General features: G+C 37.4%; 1 protein-coding gene across 1 annotated transcript in view; it reads right to left on the bottom strand.

The window, feature by feature from the left end:
• Positions 1-20,381, bottom strand: part of spab (space blanket) — a 57,530-nt gene extending 37,149 nt beyond the window's left edge. Inside the window, exons 1-2 of the mRNA XM_090370697.1 lie at positions 20,220-20,381; positions 5,888-6,017 (exon numbers count right to left, since the gene is read on the bottom strand). Of these exons, the coding sequence (XP_090226823.1) occupies positions 5,888-6,017; positions 20,220-20,342 (253 nt within the window). The 5' untranslated portion in view covers positions 20,343-20,381. The remainder of the gene's footprint in view (positions 1-5,887; positions 6,018-20,219) is intronic.
• Between the last annotated feature and the right edge of the window lie 2,113 nt (positions 20,382-22,494).

Below are 22,494 nucleotides of genomic sequence, written 5' to 3'. Positions count from 1 at the left end.
CCGCTCCAAAGAATCTTTATTACCCTAGAATCAAAGATACAAATTTTGGATCGTCGTCTTAAAAAAGGAGAAAAGCTTAAATTTAAATGAAGTGACAATCCAGACCATAAAGAAAAATGAACAGAAAATTAGAACTGCTGTTTCTGCAGGATCTTTAATTTCTGCAAATATGATAGCTCGTCCCCGAGCACCAATAATTGAGAAAATGGGAAAAGCACTCAGTATTTGGATTGACGAAAGCAGTAAAAAACGAATCCCATTAGACGGCAATTTTATTAAACAAAAGGCACTACGAATTTATAACCATTTAAAATAAAATGGAGAATCTTTTTTTAATCGGGAGTTTGTTGCCAGTAAAGGTTGGTTTGAGCGATTTAAAAACCACTTTTCATTACATAACATGAGAATTCAAGGGGAAAGTGCATTGACTGATAATGAAACTGCCAATAAGTATGCAGAGGAATTTCAAAAAATTATTGAAGAGCACGGATACACACCACATCAAGTTTTCAATGCCGATGACACAGGTCTTTGGTGGAAAAATGCTCAACAGAACGTTTATTTAAAAAAAAGAGAACACTGCACCAGGGTTTAGGGCATCGAAAGATCGTGTAACGTTACTTTACTTATGTGCAGTAACACATCAGGAGGTTACATGATAAAACCTATGCTAGTTTATAGATCCTCTAATAATCATGCAATGAAAGGTGTAAATAAATACGCGTTACCGGGATACTGGAAAGAAAATAAATACGCCTTACCGGGATACTGGAAAGAAAATAAAAAAGCTTGGATAACTACCCGATTTATTTAAAGAATGGCTTCTAAATTGTTTTGTGCCAACTGTGTAAAACTATTTAAAGCGGAAAAATGTAGATTTCAAAGTTTTATTACTATTAGATAACACACCAGGCCATCCGAAAGATTTAAGTCATCCAAACGTTGAAGTAATGTTCCCTACCACCTAATACAACTTCTTTAATTCAGTCATTAGATCAAGGCATTATGTCTACCTTTAAAACTCATTATATCAGAAAATCGTTACAATGGATTTTGTAAAAAAAATTGAGTCCGAATCTATTGAAGTGATGGAAGCAGGGAAACATTTTTAAATTGTGGACTGTATCGGAATCATAGCTTTATCGCCCTAAGAAGTAAAACCGTCAACATTAAATGCGTCTTGGAAAAATCTATGGCCAGGGTCAGTTCATTCAGGAAATACAGTCGAACTGGCAGAAAACAGAATTGGTGCGATAGTAGACAAGAATTGTTTGAAGAAAAAGATGGCTAGCAAAGCAAATTTGGTGGAAATAGCATTGGAGATAAACCAGATCAATTCAGAGGATGATAGCACAGATGAAAATTCTGAAATTCCAAATTTTACACTAAAAAGCATACGGGAAAATTAGAATCTCATTTTTTGAATGCAGATCCTTCGACCGAAAGGAGCACAAAGTTCAAAAGGGAGCTTCAAAAACGCTTAGCCCCATACCATGAAATTTACAAAGATCTATCACGCAAAAGCAACCAAACCCAGATTACCGATTTTTTTAAAGAGAGAACAAGAAGATACACGAAATACAGATGCTGCAGAAGAAAATTCAGAAGGTGAAGATATTCTGCAACAGAGAAAACGTTCTCTTTTGGTTGTACTTAGCAGCGATGAAGAGGAAGAAAATTAAATGAACGTACATTATCTGACACATATGTATCACAGTTTGTAAGACGTTTGCTCAATTATTACTATTTTAAATAAAAATTAAGTTTCCGATAGTTATAAAAAACATGTATACTTTTGTTAGCTTTTGGAACGTAATCCCCTTCTGTACTGGTGCAAAACCGTATGACACAGTTTCGCACTACTCGAGATTTTACAGGAACCTAACTACCGTGTTATACGAGGGTTACCTGCATTGGAAACAAGTAATATAAAAAAAAAAAAAATTTTAAGTCAATTCCTACTTACGTCAACAAAGAAAAATTTTATTTTAGTTACTTTTTATTAAATAATTACAATTAATATAAATATGTATATACATATGACAGAATCACAATATTAAGTGGCAAAATAGAAAGCGAATTTCCTTGCAATTTTCCATTTTCCTTTCTATATATGGTGTTGGACTATTATTTTTATTCACATGTTTCATTCTCCATTTTGTTCCCTCCTTGACTCAGACTAGAACCCAGAAGGAAAAAAGAATCTGAGAAAGAAATTTTTTTCCAGCGATCTACACGCTTCGCCACTGACGGTATTATTCCTAAATTTATATCCTGCTAAATATCTTATATAAAAGAAATTTTTTTTTTTCTCCTATATAAAACTAAAATTAATTAATTAAATTTAATTAATGAATTAATATTTGAAAAAACTGTATTAACATCAAGTGTCATCCACAACAAGTTTAAAAAAATGTATTTGAACTTGAGTGGATGAATAACAAAAATTCATCGATTTTCGCAAGAATTGAACTCGCATTCTTCACCTTCACGTAAAAAATACTGAAATCCTTGCATTTTACCGATTGAGCTGCCTGTTGATTTGAATTCCTGATAAATATCTTATATAAGATAAATTTTTTTCTCCCATATAAAACTAAAATTAATTCATTAAATTTAATTAATGAATTAATATTTGAAAAAATTGTATTAACATCAAGTGTCATCCACTACAAGTTTAAAAAAATTTATTTGAACTTGAGTGGATGAATAAAAAGTATTTTATTAACGATTGAAAATTTGAACAAGATATATAAATATATATAGGGAGAGTGTGAACTAATAATAGGAATTGAAAAAAAAAAAAAGTCTTAGAATGTAGGCTGTTCACTGAAGCTGGTCTAGATTCAGTCGCTTTCTTGATAATTTACATTCTTACATTAATATTCCAGCACTACATGAATTGTTCAAGTATAATAATTATTGTGTTTTTAGTGAAAACAATTGTATGGAATAAGTAGAAACCGCATTCTTGCACTTAGACCAGTGGTTCCCAATCCATAGGACCGCTAACCTCTGGAGGAATGCAGGGTTATTGCAAGGTGTGTGCAAATCCATATACAAGCATTGTCATTTTGATCATTATTTAGCTCCAACATGAATTAATGTCTCGCGCATAATTCGGAACTTGAGAAAAATGACGCAAGTCATTTTTTGTTAATTAGCGTAGTAATAATGCAAACAGCATTACTACACGTCTTTTTGACTTGATTAGACCGAGGTTCAAGCCCGTCACCACCAAATACGGAGGATGCGGAAAGGTCAGGGAATGACCACCGCATATCCCGGAGCAATATGGCCTTAGTTGCTAATGCTCCTAAAAAAAAAAAACTAAACAAACTAAACAAACTTTTTGACTTGTTTATCTCAAAAAAAGAAGAAAAAACTAGTCACAGGTGTTAACTGCAGTATCTGCCACTTATAAAAGGTCACGGTGTTACATTTTCCCCATACTGTGACATTTCTCATACTCGACTTGTCATTTTTCTTGAAAAGGTGCGAATAGATTTATTTTTAAAATGAATCAATCTATATATATATGCTGTTGTCATTAATAAAATCAAATTCATTTAAAACCGTTAATTAATTCATTGTTGCTTTTTGCAGTTTATTTTCTGAATAAAAAGTTTAAATTGAAAGTACAATTATTATCATTTGGAGGGGAAGAACATATGAGAAATTTTTGGATATTAACAGAGAAAAAATATAAATTTTTTGATTATTAACAATGGGTTCTCATAATTCGAAAACGAGAACCACTGAGTTAGACCAACAAAATTGTTGGTCTTACTCAGGTTTTTAAAAAACTCAATTTAATTTTTTTCCATGTGTATGAGTTCATATCCACATTTTATTATACGCTTTCACGCGACTACCCCTGTGCACATAGTGATTCTGGAGGAAACAACCAAATTCAATTAAGAAGGGAGGGGGTGTTGGCTCAAAGGTAAAAAAATTTCCATTGAAAACTGGAGTTATATTTTCTTTCGTGCACCGTCAATATAACTTCTTTCCATATTTTAAAACTAAAATGTTTTTTGTTGAAACTTTGGGAACATAAACCAATTTCGGTTCCAGTGCTAAATTACATACGTAGATTACAGTTTTCTGTTCAGCTAGAACCATTTATACAGATAACTATTGTATACAGTTTGATCAATGAATTAAACCAATAAACCCAAACAACAATCCGAATACAAATTTGATTCAATAACATGGCAATAATAAATACAATATATGTAATATTCATTTTGAAGAAACGTACCGTACAATTTGTTTTATTTCATATTATACAACTTTGCAGCCAAGGCTTGAGGTACTGTCGGTTTATTCATCAAATTTCGAGCAAAAGCTTATTATTTCAGTACGTACCTCTAAGACTAGGGTTTAAAATTCATAAAAAGGACCTGAACTTTAAAATTTAAGATTTAAAATTCATAAAAAGGACCTGAACTTTAAAATTTAGGGTTTAAAATTCATAAAAAGCAAAAGTTCAGTAAAGGACCTGAACTTTTGCTTTTTATGAATTTTAAACCCTTTTCCTCCACCTTTGCTTTTTATTAATTTTAAACGGTAAACACGGATCTTAGAGAAATGAAATAAGCTTTTTCTGGAAATTCAATTTCATATTATAAGTAATTTTTCCAGTATTTGTAGTAAGAAATGTTTCAGTGATGCTATACAGGAATCGATTTTTTTCAAATTATTAGGGCTGCTACTAATACAGTCAAAAAACTAAGAAATAAATAGGATGCAATTAACCATCGACTAAGAATGTTCATTTAGTACACTTCCTCGCCATTTTAATAGGACCAACATTACATAGCATTATGCACTACCGCTGCCCCGAATCACTGCTCCGACACGACGTGGCATGAAGTCAAAAAGATGTCGAAAAGTGACACGAGGAATACTGAACCATTCATGTAACAATACTCTATCCATTTCTAACAATACTCTATCCAATACTCTATTCATTTTGATGTAGGCAAAGGATTATGCGGATTAACATGGAATGTCCGGATGAGATGCTTGAAATCTTAACTCATACCACTCTTCCACAGATCTTGGGCGGTGAGTGGTTGCATTGTCACGTTAAAAGTACTCCTGACCATCGGGATAACATACAACATTGCCGGGTGTAACTGATCCGCAACGATTTTCGGATGATTTGGCGTTCAGGATGCCCTCTAGTGTTATCAGGGAACTAGCACTGTTCCACAGAAACATGTCCAAAACCATTACACCTCGTCCAGCTGCTTGAACAATAGGAATCTTCCAGTGCTTCGTGTGGTTTCCTCCACATGTGTGATTAGCCAACCGTGCTGAAAAGTTTAAATCACCTCCGATGACTTGCCTCTGGTCCATGTGCATCCAACCTTTGCACTCCTGGCGCCAGTGCGGACGTATGTTCTGGTTAGGGTTCAAGATAAATGAATGGTGCGCGTATCGATGTTTTTGATGATCCACTATTAATACTTGATAATCCGCTCCGGCAGTCGATCACCTCGTTCCATCACCTTACACTTTTAGCAGCAGTAGCGTCTATTCATGAATTTTTCCGGGAATTTTTCCATTCGTTAAAGACTAACATGAAACTAGTTTTTGAACATCCGACAAGTTCAGCTGTCCTTTCTTCTGTAGCGGCTGCTAAACGCGTACCGGATTTGGGCACCATTCGGGTCACACTGCTTTATAACGCTTTCCTGCACACATCACACAGCATATGACCTCTTCGATTTATATATTTTTGTATATAGCTCAAACTTCCATGGCCCTATTAAAGTGGCCAGCCAATGTATATGAACTGAATTAACAGAGGAAGAAGCTCTTACATTACAAATAAATATTACTAATTAATAATGATTGTTCCTTTCACTATACTTACTTTTGTCAACATCAACGCATTCAGAATCCTCGCAGCACTGATCACTTTGGAAACATCGTTTTCCGAAACATTTCACATTTCCTTTCGTGAATAAGACATCAAGAAATTCTTGTTCATCTCTGTTATTTTCCTGGGACAAAAGTACATTACAATGATGTTTCAAAATTAGAATTTCATTTTTATTTACTTCTGAACAGTACAACTTACTGTGTGTTTGCAATGATGAATATTTGTAAGTTATTTACAACAGGTTTGCACACTACAAGACTACAGGATGTTCAGAATGTCTGAATTTCAAAAGGTATAGTAACAGTACACAAATCGAATCACTGCTCCGACCAAATCTGGATCAAATTATAAGTACAATCTGACTGATCAGTACTATCTCTGTCTCTCAGCATGTATACGCGTGTTGTTGTTGGTTGTTGTAACGTTTTAGGAGCATCAGCAACTGAGGACATAATGCGCATATATAATGTTTGTAAATGTTCTGTTTCGATTTGCTATCATCTGGACGAAAAACTAGAGTTTTTTAGTAGGTTTCAGCCTTGCCTGAAACTGACTAACTCAGCCATGTTGTGAAAAGACATAATTTCCTCGTGTCATTGACGGGATTCGAACTCGAGCCTTTTCGACTCGGTGTGGGAAAGACGGTGATGATGCCAACTCTGCTACCCATGAGGGAAGCATGTCCAGGTCGACGATTCCAATGTGCATATGAACATTAATATTCATAATATTAATTCAATAATATTCATGTACATTAAATTCGATTTCCATTTTTCGATATACAAAAAAAAATGAACTGCAGTAAATTATAAAAACATGTTACTTAATCTTTAGCAAATCAGAGAGAAACAATAAGTCGATCTATAATAAGCTACTCTACTAAAATTATTAGGAGTTGCCAACGTGAAAACCTGCCAGTTGTGTGTGTGTAATTATTACTATTTTATATTATTTTTACTTATTCTATTTCATCATACGTTAAGTTAACCATAAACCACATGCTTGTTATTTTCTTTCCTAAGTGATTCTGGCTTTAACCTTCCTTTATTTCTAAATTCAATATCTGATTACTACTTACTTGCACAACATTTACGACAGAAACACAGGTCTACATGCTGCCGTCTTTTCTTGAAATTTAAATAGTTGATGCTTGATAACGACATCGAAGTTGTGCGCTATACGACACAACCTCGGTGTCGCATATATATAACCAATGTGCATCCACTCCACCTACAGTACAGAGTGCTTTCGCTCACCTTTCCCTCGCCACTTTTGTAACTGTACTGCAGTATGGAATATCGGTGACCTCGAAAAGTCAGATGTTTAATTTCTGTCGATGAAATTGTAATTTAAGTAAATTTCTTTACTATTATATATACAGGGTGTAGCATAACTCGTGGGACCCACTTCAGGGATGGATTTAGGTCCTAAAAACACGAAAAAAAGTTCATGTAAACATAGGTCTGATTTCGCCTTGTTTATACCGAGGATGCTACTCCGTCTTTTACAGATGATGAGCTTAAGGCTGTTATTAAAAATGTTATCATTAATAAATGCCCAGGTACTGATCTATTAGAAAATGTGTTCATTGTTAGATTCTGAAAACTTCAACCAACAATTTGGTTATTGTTTTGTTTAATAAGTGTCTCCAGGGTGGCCTTTTCCCTAATATCTTGAAGACAGCATTAGTCAAAATTATCAAGAAGCCAAATAAGCCACCTTCTGGGGCTAAATTTTTTAAGCCTATTGCGTTATTAGCAAATCTAGGGAAGCTGCTAGAGCACCTAATTGCACTGAGAATCCAAACTCTATTCGTCTCTCAAGACCTGCTTTCTCCGAGACAATATCGCTTTTGTCCTGCGACCGTGCAATTGTGGACTTCCTTTTTCATGTTGTCTCCTCGTTCTAAGTAAGAGCTTGGTACATTTGTTGACTTGAAGGCGTTTCTGTCTCCTTCTGGTGGAAGAGCACCCTCGAACGTCTTAAAACAGCTAGTTGCTCTATGTAGTTATTCATGATCATCAGAAGTTATTTCCAGGACAGGAAGATTATTCTCAAATCTAAATTCCAGCATGTTACCAATGATATTTATAGATGTCCCCAAGGATATATCCTGGGATCGGTTTGAATGAATGGTTGTGCTGTACCTTCTCTAAGACCCGTGTCTTCTCTAATCCTACGCGGATGATTTGATCATTTTAATCAGGGGTTCATCCAGATCTGCTTTGGAAGTTCAGCCTAACTAGATTTAAATGAATTAGTTAATTGGACCAAACTAAATAAGTTATGTATTAGAACAACAAAAACAGTGGTGGCCATTTTTAAGAATAGACTAAACTACAATAGACCTCACATAAAAATCTCCAGCTACCACTTGTTCTGAAGATTAAATATCTTGGCATTCTAATTGATGACCGGTTAAATTTCCATTCACACCGTCAGCATCTCACTACAAAATTTAACAACTTTACTGATGCCTTAATCAGAATATCTAAACTTGATTGGGGCTTGTCCAAAAAACTTTAGCACTCTACTGTCGCGCTGCTTTCGTTCCACTGGTTACTTATGTTGCTGGTGGCTGGTTCCATAGAGTTATCAACAAAAAAATTCAAACAAAGCTAATATCTCTCCAAAGACGTATGCTTATACCTATTCTTAGAGTCGCACTGTTTCATCTTCTACTGCTTTCCAGGTACTGGCTGGAACAATGCCAGTACCTGAATTTGTACGTTGCCTTTCTAGGATTATTTCGTTTAATTCTGTAAACGATGTTAGAAAGGAAAAAATAACTATTCTGGCGAGAATCGATTAACATCTGAAAAACGAGTTGGATTTCGCTACCTCTTTCACTGGCTCTATGACCCTTAGCTTCATCTGCGAAGTAACTTTTCTTACTAATAAAATGAGAGGAAATGGTTTTAAATGAGCTTGTTCACATCGTTCTTAATTATAGGACATGGGTCGATTAATGACAAATTGTTTACATTGGGACTAAAAGATTCAAATTTGTATACATGTTGAGGACGGGAATCACATTCTTATTTTTTATTGTAGTCGATTTAATGACTTCAGAGATGTTCCTTTTCTGTCGTTAATATGTTTCCTGATAACGTAACCTGTTTCCTGGACAATCAAAACTCATTTCAAGCCCTATAAGACTTCGCATTTAGACTATTCAACCGTAGGAAAACCTTACAGCCTGCAAATATAAATGTTATTAAGTGTACCTTCTCTTCTTCTTAATCTGACAGAACTTTATCTCAGCGTCATTTTTCAAGTCTTATCTGCTTGATTTTCATTTTATCACTCGGTATATGCAAATACGATCATCAACGTCAGAACTTTTCCCGTTTCTTGTCACTCTTCTGGGCAGACTACGGATATAAAAAGGACCTAAAACATCTACTCAACGGACTGGACTCTAAACACTAATTGGAGTATTAACTCTACAGAACTACTTCAATAATTCTTTGTTTTTCTCTCAGAAATTGACTTCCAGGACCCAGGATTTTTTCACATTGAATGAACTTGTTTCACGATTTTACAATATAAAGACCTTTAAACGACATTAAGTGCGACTCAACTGATGTCTGTATTCTTTTGTGCCCTAAAGCGATTTTCCTAAAGAACAATTTCTTGGAACTTACAGCTTTCTGATTCTGCAAAGATATTTTTATGCTTCTCGTATTTCTTCAATTCAACAATACGTTGTATCATCGTATCAACATTACTGAATGTAGATACCAATATAAATGACGCAATTACTACTCTATTAGATTTTGCGGGCTACCGCAAAATCTAATAGAGTAGGGCAGGATTTTGCAGGCTCCCAGCTTGATTCTTGGGGGATTTATTTATATTTATATATACATTTTTTGTAGTAAAAATAATAAATGCACAAGGTATAATACTTTAAATTTAAAATACACTAATAAAACATTCAGTGGAAATACACTATTCTTTGTTCGTAATAGTGATTTGCAATAAACGGCTTCGATTTAATTGTATTTCATATTGTGACTACCTTCACAACGAGTTACCATGTATTACACTACCTCGAATAAGTAACGCTTCACCAATGGAGAAGACTATTGTTACTTATTCTCAGCGGATACCACCACCACCCAGACGGCACCGTTTCCAGGTATCATGGTGTTGTAATCGTGGCCAACTACCCACCCACTGACGATAGACCAACAAGCCTTGAAACGGTGCCGTCTGGGTGGTGGTATCCGTTGAGAATAAGTAACAATAGTCTTCTCCATTGGTGAAGCGTTACCTATTCGAGGTAGTGCAATACATGGTAACTCGTTGTGAAGATAGTCACAATGAGATACAATTAAATCGATGCCGTTTATTGCAATTCACTATTACGAACAAAGAATAGTGTATTTTCACTGAATATTCTATTAATATTTTTTTATTTATTTATTTATTATTCATCATCTGTCGTTCCGATGTTCCTAGGGTTGACGCAAGAAACCTCGCCACCATGCTCTGTCCGTGTACTTGTCTCCATCGTTGATTTCATTCCAGTTTCCTCCTCTCTTAATGACATCGGTCTTTATCATGTCTTGCCACCTCATTCTTGGTTTTCCCCTTGGTCTTTTCACCTTTAAATGTAAATCAAACATTCTTCTTGGCAAATGCCTATCGTTCATCCTCTTGACATGTCCAAACCATTTCAAACGGGACTTTTCAATCCTATCCTGCAGTTTTTCAATCTGAAATTTTTCCCTAATCACATCATTCCTGATTTTGTCCCGCCTTGTGTTTCCGGCTATGCTCCTCACAAATTTCATTTCTGCCCCCCCCTGTATTCTACTTTCATCCTTTTTCTTCATAGTCCAAGTTTGAGATGCATACGTCACAATTATTATTATTACGTTTTTTTTTTGGTGGCGTTCAACGATAATCATGCCTCGTTGTACAGAGTTAAGTTTGCTCTTCATTTTGGAGTTCACTGCCCGGTGAAACCATGTTCCTGAGGTATAGGTAACAATGGGGAGGAACATAGCTTTATAGTCAAGAGAAGTGTTCGTCTTGACAAGCCCCAGTCGCTCCTGACAATGGATGCTGTGAAATTCTTGACTTTTTATTTTATTTTTATTTTTATTATCAGTCATATGGTGCAAGGAAACCTGAGGCTTATGCTGCACCAGCCAAAAAAAAAAAATTCCCGAGTTATTCTGAGAGAGAGAGAGAGAGAGAGAGAGAGAGAGAGAGAGAGAGAGAGAGAGAGAGAGAGAGAGAGATCAGGACCCTGGGTGTGCCAGGGTCCTGATCTCTTTCTTGATGATTCTCTGGGTGTGCCAAGCCCATACTCACCAGATGTGAGCCCCTGGGGTAGAGCCGAGATGCTGGAGGTGAGGGAAGAAGGATAGTCTGTCAATGATGACCCCTAATAAACGCCTAATTTACCTCATAGTACTCAATTTCCCTCCACCTCCTGATGTCTTAACAATCGATGAAGACTCGGGTTGGGTATTAAACATTCTTCTGCCATACATCTGATCTGTGTGAGATTTCAACTTACCCCCGAATTTAGGTAATCTGTTGCAAAGGCTACTAACAAATCTTAGCCCGGCATGCTTACACATCATCAATAACGATCCAATCAGAGGGAGCCACCGTCTCGACCTTATCCTCAGTTCTGGCAACTGCACATTCGATTCTGAACCTGAGACGTGTTTCATCTCGGATCACAACCCAATTATGGCAACACTGCAATTATCGGTAAATTTTAATACTCCTAACAATGTAGAACGCAAACTTTTAGTACTTCCATTCTTCCTTAACCCCACTAAATGCCGGGAAGTGGCAGCAATAATACTTTGGCATACTCTCGAGAGCGTGACACGGTTGATGATGTCACAAGAAGGATAAGTATAATCTGTCTATATTCCACTGCCAAGATGATTCGTATCTCTCTACGAGTCGAGCGCAGTGGACCTCCGACCTTTCCAATCACTTCAAAACCAAACAAATCCTTCATAGCCGATGGAAGATTTGAGGTACCACCCAAGACAGAATCCAAAAAGCGCGCGCGCTAGGGCAATCTTTTCAATATAAAATGGCCGCAATTAAGAGTTTCACTGACGCTAACATTAAGAAAGGCAAATCATCACTTCAGACAGATAACTCTGCTTCCCCCCACCTGCAACCAACAGACCGAATGAATCACATTGCTAGATTCCACTCCTGCGAACCAACTTCCAGTGATCTTTCCAATCTGCCGACAGAGTATATCCCAGCCCGAGAGCTCTCATCCATCCAAATCAACAGTAAACGGTTGCGATAAGCTCTCTCCAGTCTACTACCACCGCAAGTGATGACTCAGTGCCATTTTATCATTAGAGCCCGCAGTCCCTATCTAAAAATCGCCTAATGAGTATAAAAAGTGCAGTCCTCTCCCAGAGTCTTCCGGAGCACTGGAAGACTCTGGAAGAGGTCAATACTATCTGGTCAATACCAAAGAAGCAAACACCATCCCAAATAAAGGATTTCAGGCCGATCGCAAAATCATCCACCCTCCTTAAAATTCTGGAAGAGGTTATACTACCAATCCTAACTCATCTTATCCCCACAACTCTGGAGCAGATTTACTTCGCAGTGCCCAATAGGTTCACAGTAACCATACTTCTTCAGCCCAAACCGCCTTATTAGAAGCCTTTGAAACCAAATCCAAAATGACAATCATATATGCAGACATCGAAACCGCCTTCGATAGCCTGAACATCTCAGTTGTATTACTTCTGCTACAATCCTTCTTCAGAATAAATAAGAGCCTACTGGCCTTCCTTATTGCCTTAGTGTTGATCTTACATACAAAAAAAAGACCTTTACCCGGCAGATAAATACCGGTATCCCACTAGGTGGGGTATTCTCCAGCCTCCTATTCACTGCGATACTTATCCCCTTCATATGCCCTCGAAATGATTGTTTAGTATAAGCAGATGATATCAAGTTTCTAACTGAAACCTCATCACCTGCGGACTTATCCTTTATGACTTTAGGATTTAATGAGAACCCTCTAGTACTTGTCAGTTTTCTGTACAACTTCAGCCTACACCTCAATCCAGACAAATTAACCGTGATGGTATTCTCTCTGAAAAACCAACCTGCTGTCATTCAACCTACAATCGGAGGGTCGCTTTTGAGCTTCGGATCGAATACTTTGATCCGAAGCTCAGATTCGCCATCCACATCGAGCAGCTCTTCAAACGGTTCAACTGCATTCGATGGAGAGCGAAGTAATACCTACTCTACACTGAAAGGACAGAATTTATGGGATGCCTGGTTCCTGGGCAACGCGACGCTGTCACACCTCTCGTTAGTGGATGAACTAATGGCAGGTATATAGGTACACTGCATCACTGCATTCACGTAATTCGATATCAGTATGGATATACGTTGTGAGTTAATCGACTTAGAAATAGGATGACAGTGGGTGCCCGACGCATGGGTCACTCTATCGCGGAGTTGGTACAAAAATTGCACTATCCCCGTTCTACAGTATCAAGAGTGTATCGAAAATACGCCATTTCCGGAATAACATCTCATCGTGGACGGCGCTGTGGGCAGAGAAACGTGGTCGTCGACGTCTGTCTTGCATTTTTTCAGCCAACGGGAGAGCGTTGGCTGACGGTGATTTGTGTCACTACTGAAAGTAGTGACACAAATCACCGTCGACTTCAATGAGGGAGGGGCCAGATCATTGGCCTCAATAGATTATGGGAGCCGCCGACCAGAGTCCCATTGCTAACACCACGACACAGAACTCTAAGCCTCAAGTGAGTAAAAGAACATCGGAACTGAACCTTAGATGATTGGAGACGGGTCTCCTAGTCCGATGAGTCCAGTTTTCAGTTAGTTCTAGCAGACGGGGGGGTGCATATCCGGCGGAAACGGCCCGAAGCTATGCACCCGTCATGTCAACAAGGAACTGTTCAGGCAGATGAACGATCGGTAATAGACTTGGACGTGTTCAATTGACACACGTTGGGATCTCTGGTACGTCTAGATGCATCTCTGCATCTCTGAACGGTCCAGGTTACGTGTCCTTCTTTGCAGACCATCTGCATCCCTTCATAGTCGTCACCGTGCACCAACAGGGTAATGGACTCTTCCAGCAGGACGATGCGCCTCCTCATAGAGTCATGGTAACTAGAACATGGTTCGAAGAGCATTCCGCAGATTTTACCACCGTGGACTGGCCTCCCCGTTTACTGGACATGAACCCTGTGGAGCATCTTTTGGGATGCTGTGGAAAAGTCCGTTCGAGCTTTGGATATTAGGAATGCGACGGAATTATGGACAGTGGTGCAGCAAGCATGGATAGAAATATCTGTGAAACGCTTTCGTGAGCTAATGGACTCAATGCCTCGCCATGTGACTGCCCTTATCCGTGCGAAAGATGGGCCTACCCGTTACTAGGTAGGTGTCCCATGATTTCTATCACTCAGTGTACATTCACAATAGGGAATCAACCAGCAGGTACATACAGATCGGAAATCTGAGCCTCCACATCTCCCTCCATACAGAAGCCAATATTCAATGCCGAATACTGGACCTTGAAATGGACGACTGTCAAGAGCCACGCCCCCCCCAGACTAGAATCCCAGACTTGGCAAAACAGCAGTTAAACGCCCAGAGGTTTCAAAACCTCATCATTATAAGGCGTATTGTGATGTTAACGTTTCTGTCACCGATGATGGTGACAGAAACGTTAACAAATCAGATAAATGTCCCAAATATTCAGGAAATATGGGACTGTCATGTCTCTCGGCAATCTCTGAGATCAAGTCACCAAATCATACAAAAACAGAACCCGCTGCATATATATGATCGATTCTTACCCGCCCAAGCCCATACGTACTAGCGCTCCAAAAGATGGAACAGATATGCAGAAATTGATAACGAGAAACGTCGGCAGCTCTTCACAGAATGGATCTCACATCTAAAGGAGAAGTAAATGGCTTCAAGTAACGTAAACTATGTGCAATCATGAGTGTGACAGACAGCTTTGAGGCGACTAAATCTCCTTACAGATACCGTGTATGTGAATCAGAACTGCTTGTCATAGACATGATAATAATCTGTTCTGGTGAACTCATCCGAACTGTTTTCTACGTATATTTTGTTTTAGTTTTTAATTATACGTAATGCAAGTTTATCTACGTAACATGCGAACACTGTCATTATAATCTTCCCGTGATTATCAGAAAGGCGCCTCCGTAGCCAGGTGGGAAGGGGCTGCAGTGCGTAGCACACGCTTCTTGATTAGACCGGGGTTCGAGCCCGTCACCACCAAATACGGAGGATGCGGAAATGTCAGAGAATGACCACCACATATCCCGGAGCAATATGGCCTTAGTTGCTAATGCTCCTAAAAACCAAATAACAAACAAAACGATTATCAGAAAAATAGTCCATAATTATAGGCAGTCAAAGAAAAACAGACGAAAATGAAAATAACCCAGGATCAAGCCCAGTTTATCTTTTAAGACTCTCCATCGGAGAACCTCAGTGTTTCAGCTGTCCCTCATCGTGAAATGATACTCAGCAGAGTGGGCTATCTGAGTACATACCTCATAACGTGGTATCAATGCAGACAAATCGCTCCTTCTCTCACCTCCTTAACCCAAAAGTTTCACAAGTTTAAAATCCAAACGAGTTGTACACTAAAATCATTTTTCAAAACTTGGACACTAATAAATCCATGATGGTCTCTCTTCTTGATGAAATCAAAAAAATGCAGGTCAGAAAACACCCAACTTCGTGATATTAATTATATTTTACTACAGAAAATTTCGGATTTAACGGATCTTATTCAAAACTCCAGTAGATCTTTCAGTCCTACACACAAATGGGCGAAACCAATGGAAAATCTGACATTTCAGCCAACCCCTGTTCCTGTAGCAGAAACCACTTACTCATCTATCGTAAAACAACTCCAATATCCTTCAGTATATGCCCCCCATGATCAGTCAGTCTCAGAAAACGTCTAAGGATGGCAACCGAAATTTAAATCCACTCCTAGAAAACGTCATTTCGTCAAGGCGGCATTTCGTCAAGGTAGATCACATTGGAAGACAACGGAATCAATCTGCCTCTAATCAGAGGCAGACATCGACATCCTCCTCCTATTGTAAGAACAGCTACCGACTCTTCAATCCGAGCAGTCCTCAGAACTAAAAGTTCAACCAAATGTATGTTACAGAAGTAGAGCAGCATATCAGAACTCAACTGCAGATAGAAGCAAAAGTAACAAAAGTGAAGTCTAAACACGATTCATACAGCTCTTTCTATATTCAATTTAAAAAAATCTGATTTTTTTTTAATTGAGAATGTTTATATTCTCGATTAAAAAAAAAAAAAAAACAGTCATTTTCCCTTTCCCAAAAGAAAAACATTGAAACTATCAGACTTTGATGAATTCCTAAAGGATCACTGTTGGCCTGAGGAAGCCATTATTCGGCCTTACTATGGACCTCCCCTCTTCCAGGTTCTAGGTCATCAGCCAGTGACTTAGTAATCGAAACAAGTGAGCGTGAATGAAAATTCGTGCATTTTTCAGATGTTCCGGAATCCCCACTGGGAAGTACTTCTACATATAATTCATCTTTTTCTTCATACTGCTAGAATTTCAATGACGCCAACGATTATGAAAACATCTTTTCGCCCTGTCGCTTGCAATAATTAAGCCAAATAACTTATTAATTGCCTTACTGCAGCATCAAAAGATGCAATTACTGCATTCTATATGAATGCTCGCAATCTTGCAAAACATAATAATGAAATCCTTGCTCAACTGACATCACGGAATCTTCATCTAGAACTGATGGTTTTTACTGAGACCTGGTTCTCTCCTGAATTTTCAATCCGAATTCAAGACTATGCTCTCTTTCACAGTTTCAGATTTGATTCAAAAGCGGGTGGAGTTCTATTTATGTTCACAATCATCTGAGATGCCCTGCCTTTCCGATCTCAAATCTGTCTGATCAAGCTTGTGAATTCACTTTTATCCGCATTGCTCTATACCGACCTGTCTCAGGTTCAATTAACAGCTTTCTTGCAACTCTAGACAATACTCTATCTCGCTTCACAAGCAAATCCCTCAATCTTCTATTGATTGGAAACTTCAATATTAACATTTTTAAAAGCTCTTCCTCTGAAGTGCAAGACCTCCTATACACATGTCATTACTTCCAATGGTTTCTCTCTTCTGACTGATGGAGATATCCCAAATAAAATGGGAGAGTTCTACAGTTCCCTTCTTGACTTCGCAATCGGAAAATGCTCTCTCACTTACGCAATACTTGGTGCAACTATTTCTTATCATCGTCCCATCATAATGGTAATTGAAAATGAAGTACATGAAGCAGAGATCATGCAAACTTACAGATCTGTCGCTCCAGACTCTCTCAATAAGCTATGTTAAGACCTCCAGCAGTCTTTGTGGGTTGGTGTGCTTGCGACAGATGAGCCTGAAATTGCGACAAACTCCTATAAGCATATCCTTAAATAGTTATGAAAAATGCTTGTCATATATCAGGAACATAAGAAATAAAAAGACCACCTGGCCAAGAGGGAAAATAGTTCCGTTTATCTCAAACAAAATTAGTAACATGTTAAAGAAAAGGGACAAACTCGCAAGAATTGCTAGAGCAACACGAATGGAGGCAGATAAAAATAAATACACAAAGTCACCGACAGTATTCGGTGACTTTGTGTGACTTTTATTTTATTCGGTCGAATAAAATAAAATACTGTACTATAGTTCACAATTTAAAGACAACATGCAAGGAAAATTGGACAGTTTTGGACAAGCCATTACCCGGAAGAAACTGAAATCACAAAGCTACGTTGTAAATGTGGTTGAGAACGTGATACTGATTTCAGATGATCAGAAAAAAGCTTCGGCCTTCTGTAGTCACTTTATCTCATGAGTGAATGAGATATTCTTCAAGACGAATTTGACTCCAGAGATAATGAAGCGAGAGGATGGAATCCTTCACGTACCCAATCAGAAATTTTTTTTCTCGCTCCACTCTAGGATCAAGAGATTTTTGAAGCAGGATATCATTTGAATGAAAATGGAGCTCCCAGCTTTGATGAAATATCTCCTTCTCTGCTGAAGAAGGTCCTTATCTCAATTATTAGACCATTGAAATATATATTCAATCTCTCCTTTCAATCTCGTAAATTCCTTTCTCAATTAAAAAAAAAACAGTCATTTTCCCTTTCCCGAAAGAAAAACATTGAAACTCTATTAACAACTTTCGTCCAATAGCTCTACTCTCAGTTATTGCAAAATTATTCGAAAAAATTCTTCATAGCAAACTCATGCGCTATGAAGAATTTTTTCGTCATGTACCTGGAAATTAATTAGCTTATCCATCAACAAGTATGCTTACTGTTCAAGAAGATTCACTGACCACGCAATTGTTGACTTCTGCTCTAGGATCACGAAATGTCTTGAAATGGGTCGCTATGAAATAGAGACCCATTTCAGTTCCTAGTGACCCATTCCTAGACTTACCTAAAGCTTTCGATTGCATAAATCATAATATTCTACTCAACAAACTCAACGATCTTGGCTTGAGAGGAAAATTAACCATTCCTTGAAGATTACCTTACTGATCAGCCATTTGTCGTAAAAACAAATCAGTCTTATTCGGACATTTGTTATTTCTCCAGAGGAGTTCCTCAAGACTCAATTCTTGGAACTATCCTATTTGTTCTTTACATCAACGAATTTCTCTCAGTTAGTTCGAGATACAAGGAAATGAGTCTTCTAAGCATCTACTAACTGCTACAGAAAACTGAGGCGGTCTTTGTTTACAATTCTTTGAAAACCAAACATTCCTCCTCTCTTCAGATCATTCTTCATAACAATAGAAGAAGAAGCAATATCATACAATTTAAGAAAAGAAGCAAACCTGAAGGTTCCGTTTTTCAGAAAATTCATAGGACAGAAAATTATAAAACACAGAGGCGCTAAAATCTGGAATAACATTCCTGAAATTTTCAAAAATGCCATTTCACTAAACGATTCAAGAAACTACTAACTGAACACATCACCAGGGATGTTTGATATAAATTACCTTTCGCTCAACTCCTGAACTATAAAAACATAAAGGAAATGCATTACCAATATGGAAATAATGTAAACATGTTAAAGGAACAGTTGTCAAAAAAGTTTGTAATATTCTATGCAAACATTTCATCACTTTTTCTTTCATAATTCTAAGGGTAAAAACGTTCACAATGTAATTATGAGTACTGCTGTAAATCACATAACGCTTGTTTTTTTTGTTTTAGAAGGTCTCTATAATGAATTGTACAAAATTTCCGATTTATCTGTTGAAGAATACCTGTACAACTACGAACTGTATGTTTTTATTGTTATTTATATCTTTTTTTTTTTTTTTTTTCTAAGGGAACACCTCTCCTAAAAAGCCTTTGGCTTATGTGTTCTCCCTTTTTTGCTGTTATCTCCCAACAAGTGTGACATAAAATAGGGATAAATAAATTATTATTATTGCTCTAATATTATTTCTCCTTGACTGGGGGTCCATTCCATGACTGGTATTGCTACCAAGTACACAGGGTGGCAGTTATGTTTATGTCTGGTGTTACTGTTGGTCGAGGAACTCTCTGACTATCCTACCGGTATTCAAGATTGCGAATTTCTGGAGTTCCTTGTAGGTGTTCTCTGGGAGACCTATTGCTGCTAGGCTGTTATATAGGTTGCATATGCCACATGTCTTTGATCTCCTGTCTTAGGTTCGTGAACTTCCTGATTTTTCCCTCATGGGTTTTCTGGAGGTTGCCAGCGTTGGGCACCCCTATTTCAATCAGACATGTAGCCTTTTCATTCTTGTCCACGAGGGTTATGTCCAGTGTGTTGTGCGGGATTGTCTTGCCCGTTATTATGGCGCGGTCCCGGTACAGATTATTATTATTATTGCTCTTATATTATTTCTCCCTGATTGGGGGTTTCACCTCGTGACGGGTATTGCTACCAAGTACACAGGGTGGTTGTTGTTATGTCTGGTGTTACTGTTGGTCGAGTAACTCTGACTATCCTACAGGCGTTCAGGATTGCGACTTTATGGAGTTCTGAGTTTCTGGAATTATTATTATTTAAATAACTGAATTAATGTTGATAATTTCTCAATCAAAGTGTGAAGCTCCTGACCCTGCTGCCGTGATGAGCATATACTAGTAATACATTGTAACCAATAATATGGAGGACATTTACTAGTATTAAAGTTTATTCATTTAATAATTTTATATTTTTTTCTGGATTTCTTACCGCTTTGTCCAAAATCCATCCGGCCGGAAAGTGTGACCACCTCCTCTCTGCTTCCCTTGCTAATGCTTTCCATTTGCCGGTAACAACAAACAGGATAAGAACATTGGTAAAGATCAGGCGCATCTTCTAAACAACGGGGGTTTCCAAGAGACACCTTTTTACTGCGAGTGATACGAAGCTACTGAATAGAAGCTCGCATCTATGCAGGTGGTCCTTCAACTGCTACGTGTGCGCATGAAAGTTGTGTATCCAAGTTGTGTTCATGCGCATTGCTTTCTCAGCGTTACCAAATGTTGATTGTTTTAAGTAACGTAATAAAATATAATATTTATAAAAGTTTGTTTCTCTATAACACATTGCATTTTCAATGTACGCGTAGAAGGCTTCATCTTTTATTATAGAGAAATTTGTTTATTATTTGTTCATGATAGAGATTTAGAGAAAAGAATGCTGACCAACAACAACTCAGAATAGCAACAGTCATTTTCATGACTATGCTGATATTCATACAGCTATAACTCACATCGAGAAACTGCATCTCAGCTGAATTGATTATTTTCAACAAGATTAGGGGAGGTCTGGACATTTGGATCACTTTATCATTTTGAAGAAATTATCAACTTGCACTAATGCTACTAACGTGATTTTATCTTCTCGCTTTACCTTACATTATTTGTATGAATGTACACTCACCCTTAAAAGTTCAGAATCACAGCGTATGACAAAGTTTTCGTTAATTTTTTGAAATTAGCTGTGACAATGTAAGGTTTATTACAAAAAACCAACACACTACAAAGTAGTTTAATATTTTTATTAAGCATTGAAAATTTTCAGCAAAAATATTGAAATGATTAATATTAACCACAATACTGATTTTTTCATCAAAATATCCTCCAAGAGATTTTATCACTGCCGTACACAGATGTGGTATTCTGGCGATTAAGTCTAAAATAATGTCTTCATTAACCTTATTCCAAGCGACCTGCAAGGTTTCACAGGCCCATCTTCACAAACTTTTATGAAGATGGGCAGATTTCACGGACTTGACAGTCTAGAAGGGTCCCCAAACAACGGCCCGCGGGCTGGATCCGGTCCGCGAAAGAATTTTATCCCGCCCACGGATATTTCAATTAGATAGTAAAAATTAATGTTTATATTAGATCACAATAAAATTTACGAAAAACAAATTTTACAGATTATTTTAACCTTCGTCGGTTGATTAATAGTGTTGACGCCTCTGTGTCGTCAGTTTAGTGTTGTTAGATATTAATTCAGTTTTTCCACTCAAAGCTATTCTTTGAAACATCCGTAAAATAACCCATTAATCTTTACCCTGTCATTAAATAGCAATAGGCGTTAGAGTAATTAGGGATGTCCTAATCTCTTGCGAGCCTGCACACCAAACCTGATGGTCAGAGAGTATGGGAGAAAAGCCACCCTAGGCTTCCACTACACAAGAATCCCGGATCCAGGATAAAACCTAGCACCAGCAGCATGGTCTAATAATAGTATCGGCAAGATCCTGGACCAGTCTGCACATGAACTCTGATGTTCAGAGTATGGGAACAATGGTCACCCCTGGCTCTTCTAATATACAAGAACGCGGGATCCAAGATAAAAACATGACACTATCCTATTGGTTAATAGAGTTAATCCTTCTGCTATAAATCAACTTCTTGCAACATGTATGCAGATAAAGTATCTGGTAGAATCAGCAAGGGGAGGCTGTCGCAGGTATGAAGTTAATCTCTTTGTATTACCTTAGATTTCCTGTTTTCTATTGTAACAGCAATTCAAAACTTAATACTTTAGAATCGTAATTTGCAAGATGTAATATCGAAAATTGGAATTGTATTATTGGTAAATGTAACTGTAATACCCTAAAATATTCAAATTTGTAACCCTTTCTCTCACAGCATGGTCTGATGGTGGGTACGGTAAGAATCCCGAAACGTCACCTTATTAAACTATATTATAATTAATAATATACTTTTATAATGTAAAACTATAAGTTTTATATTATAATAATGTAAAGGAACAACCTTCCATTAATAATAAAGTTTATTAGGCTGCTTGCCTAATAAACTTTATTATTAATCTCACGTGATATAAAAGTGATATAAATATAATAATAACCTTTATGTTAAAATATTTCATAAAATTTTAAGACAGGTCAGTGCTTCCTGTTTTTTTTTTTTTTTTTTTTATGAAACCCCAAACACGAGAGGTATTAGAACCTATAATACTTAGTATCGTGCTTGGGTTGGAGGTTGAG

This window comes from Mastigoproctus giganteus, chromosome 3, assembly GCF_048544385.1.
Source record: "Mastigoproctus giganteus isolate SK-2022 chromosome 3, ASM4854438v1, whole genome shotgun sequence".
Classification (NCBI taxonomy): Eukaryota; Metazoa; Arthropoda; class Arachnida; order Uropygi; family Thelyphonidae; genus Mastigoproctus; species Mastigoproctus giganteus.
The sequence above is the reverse complement of the archived record's forward strand: the minus strand, read 5'-3'. Positions and strand labels throughout refer to the sequence as shown.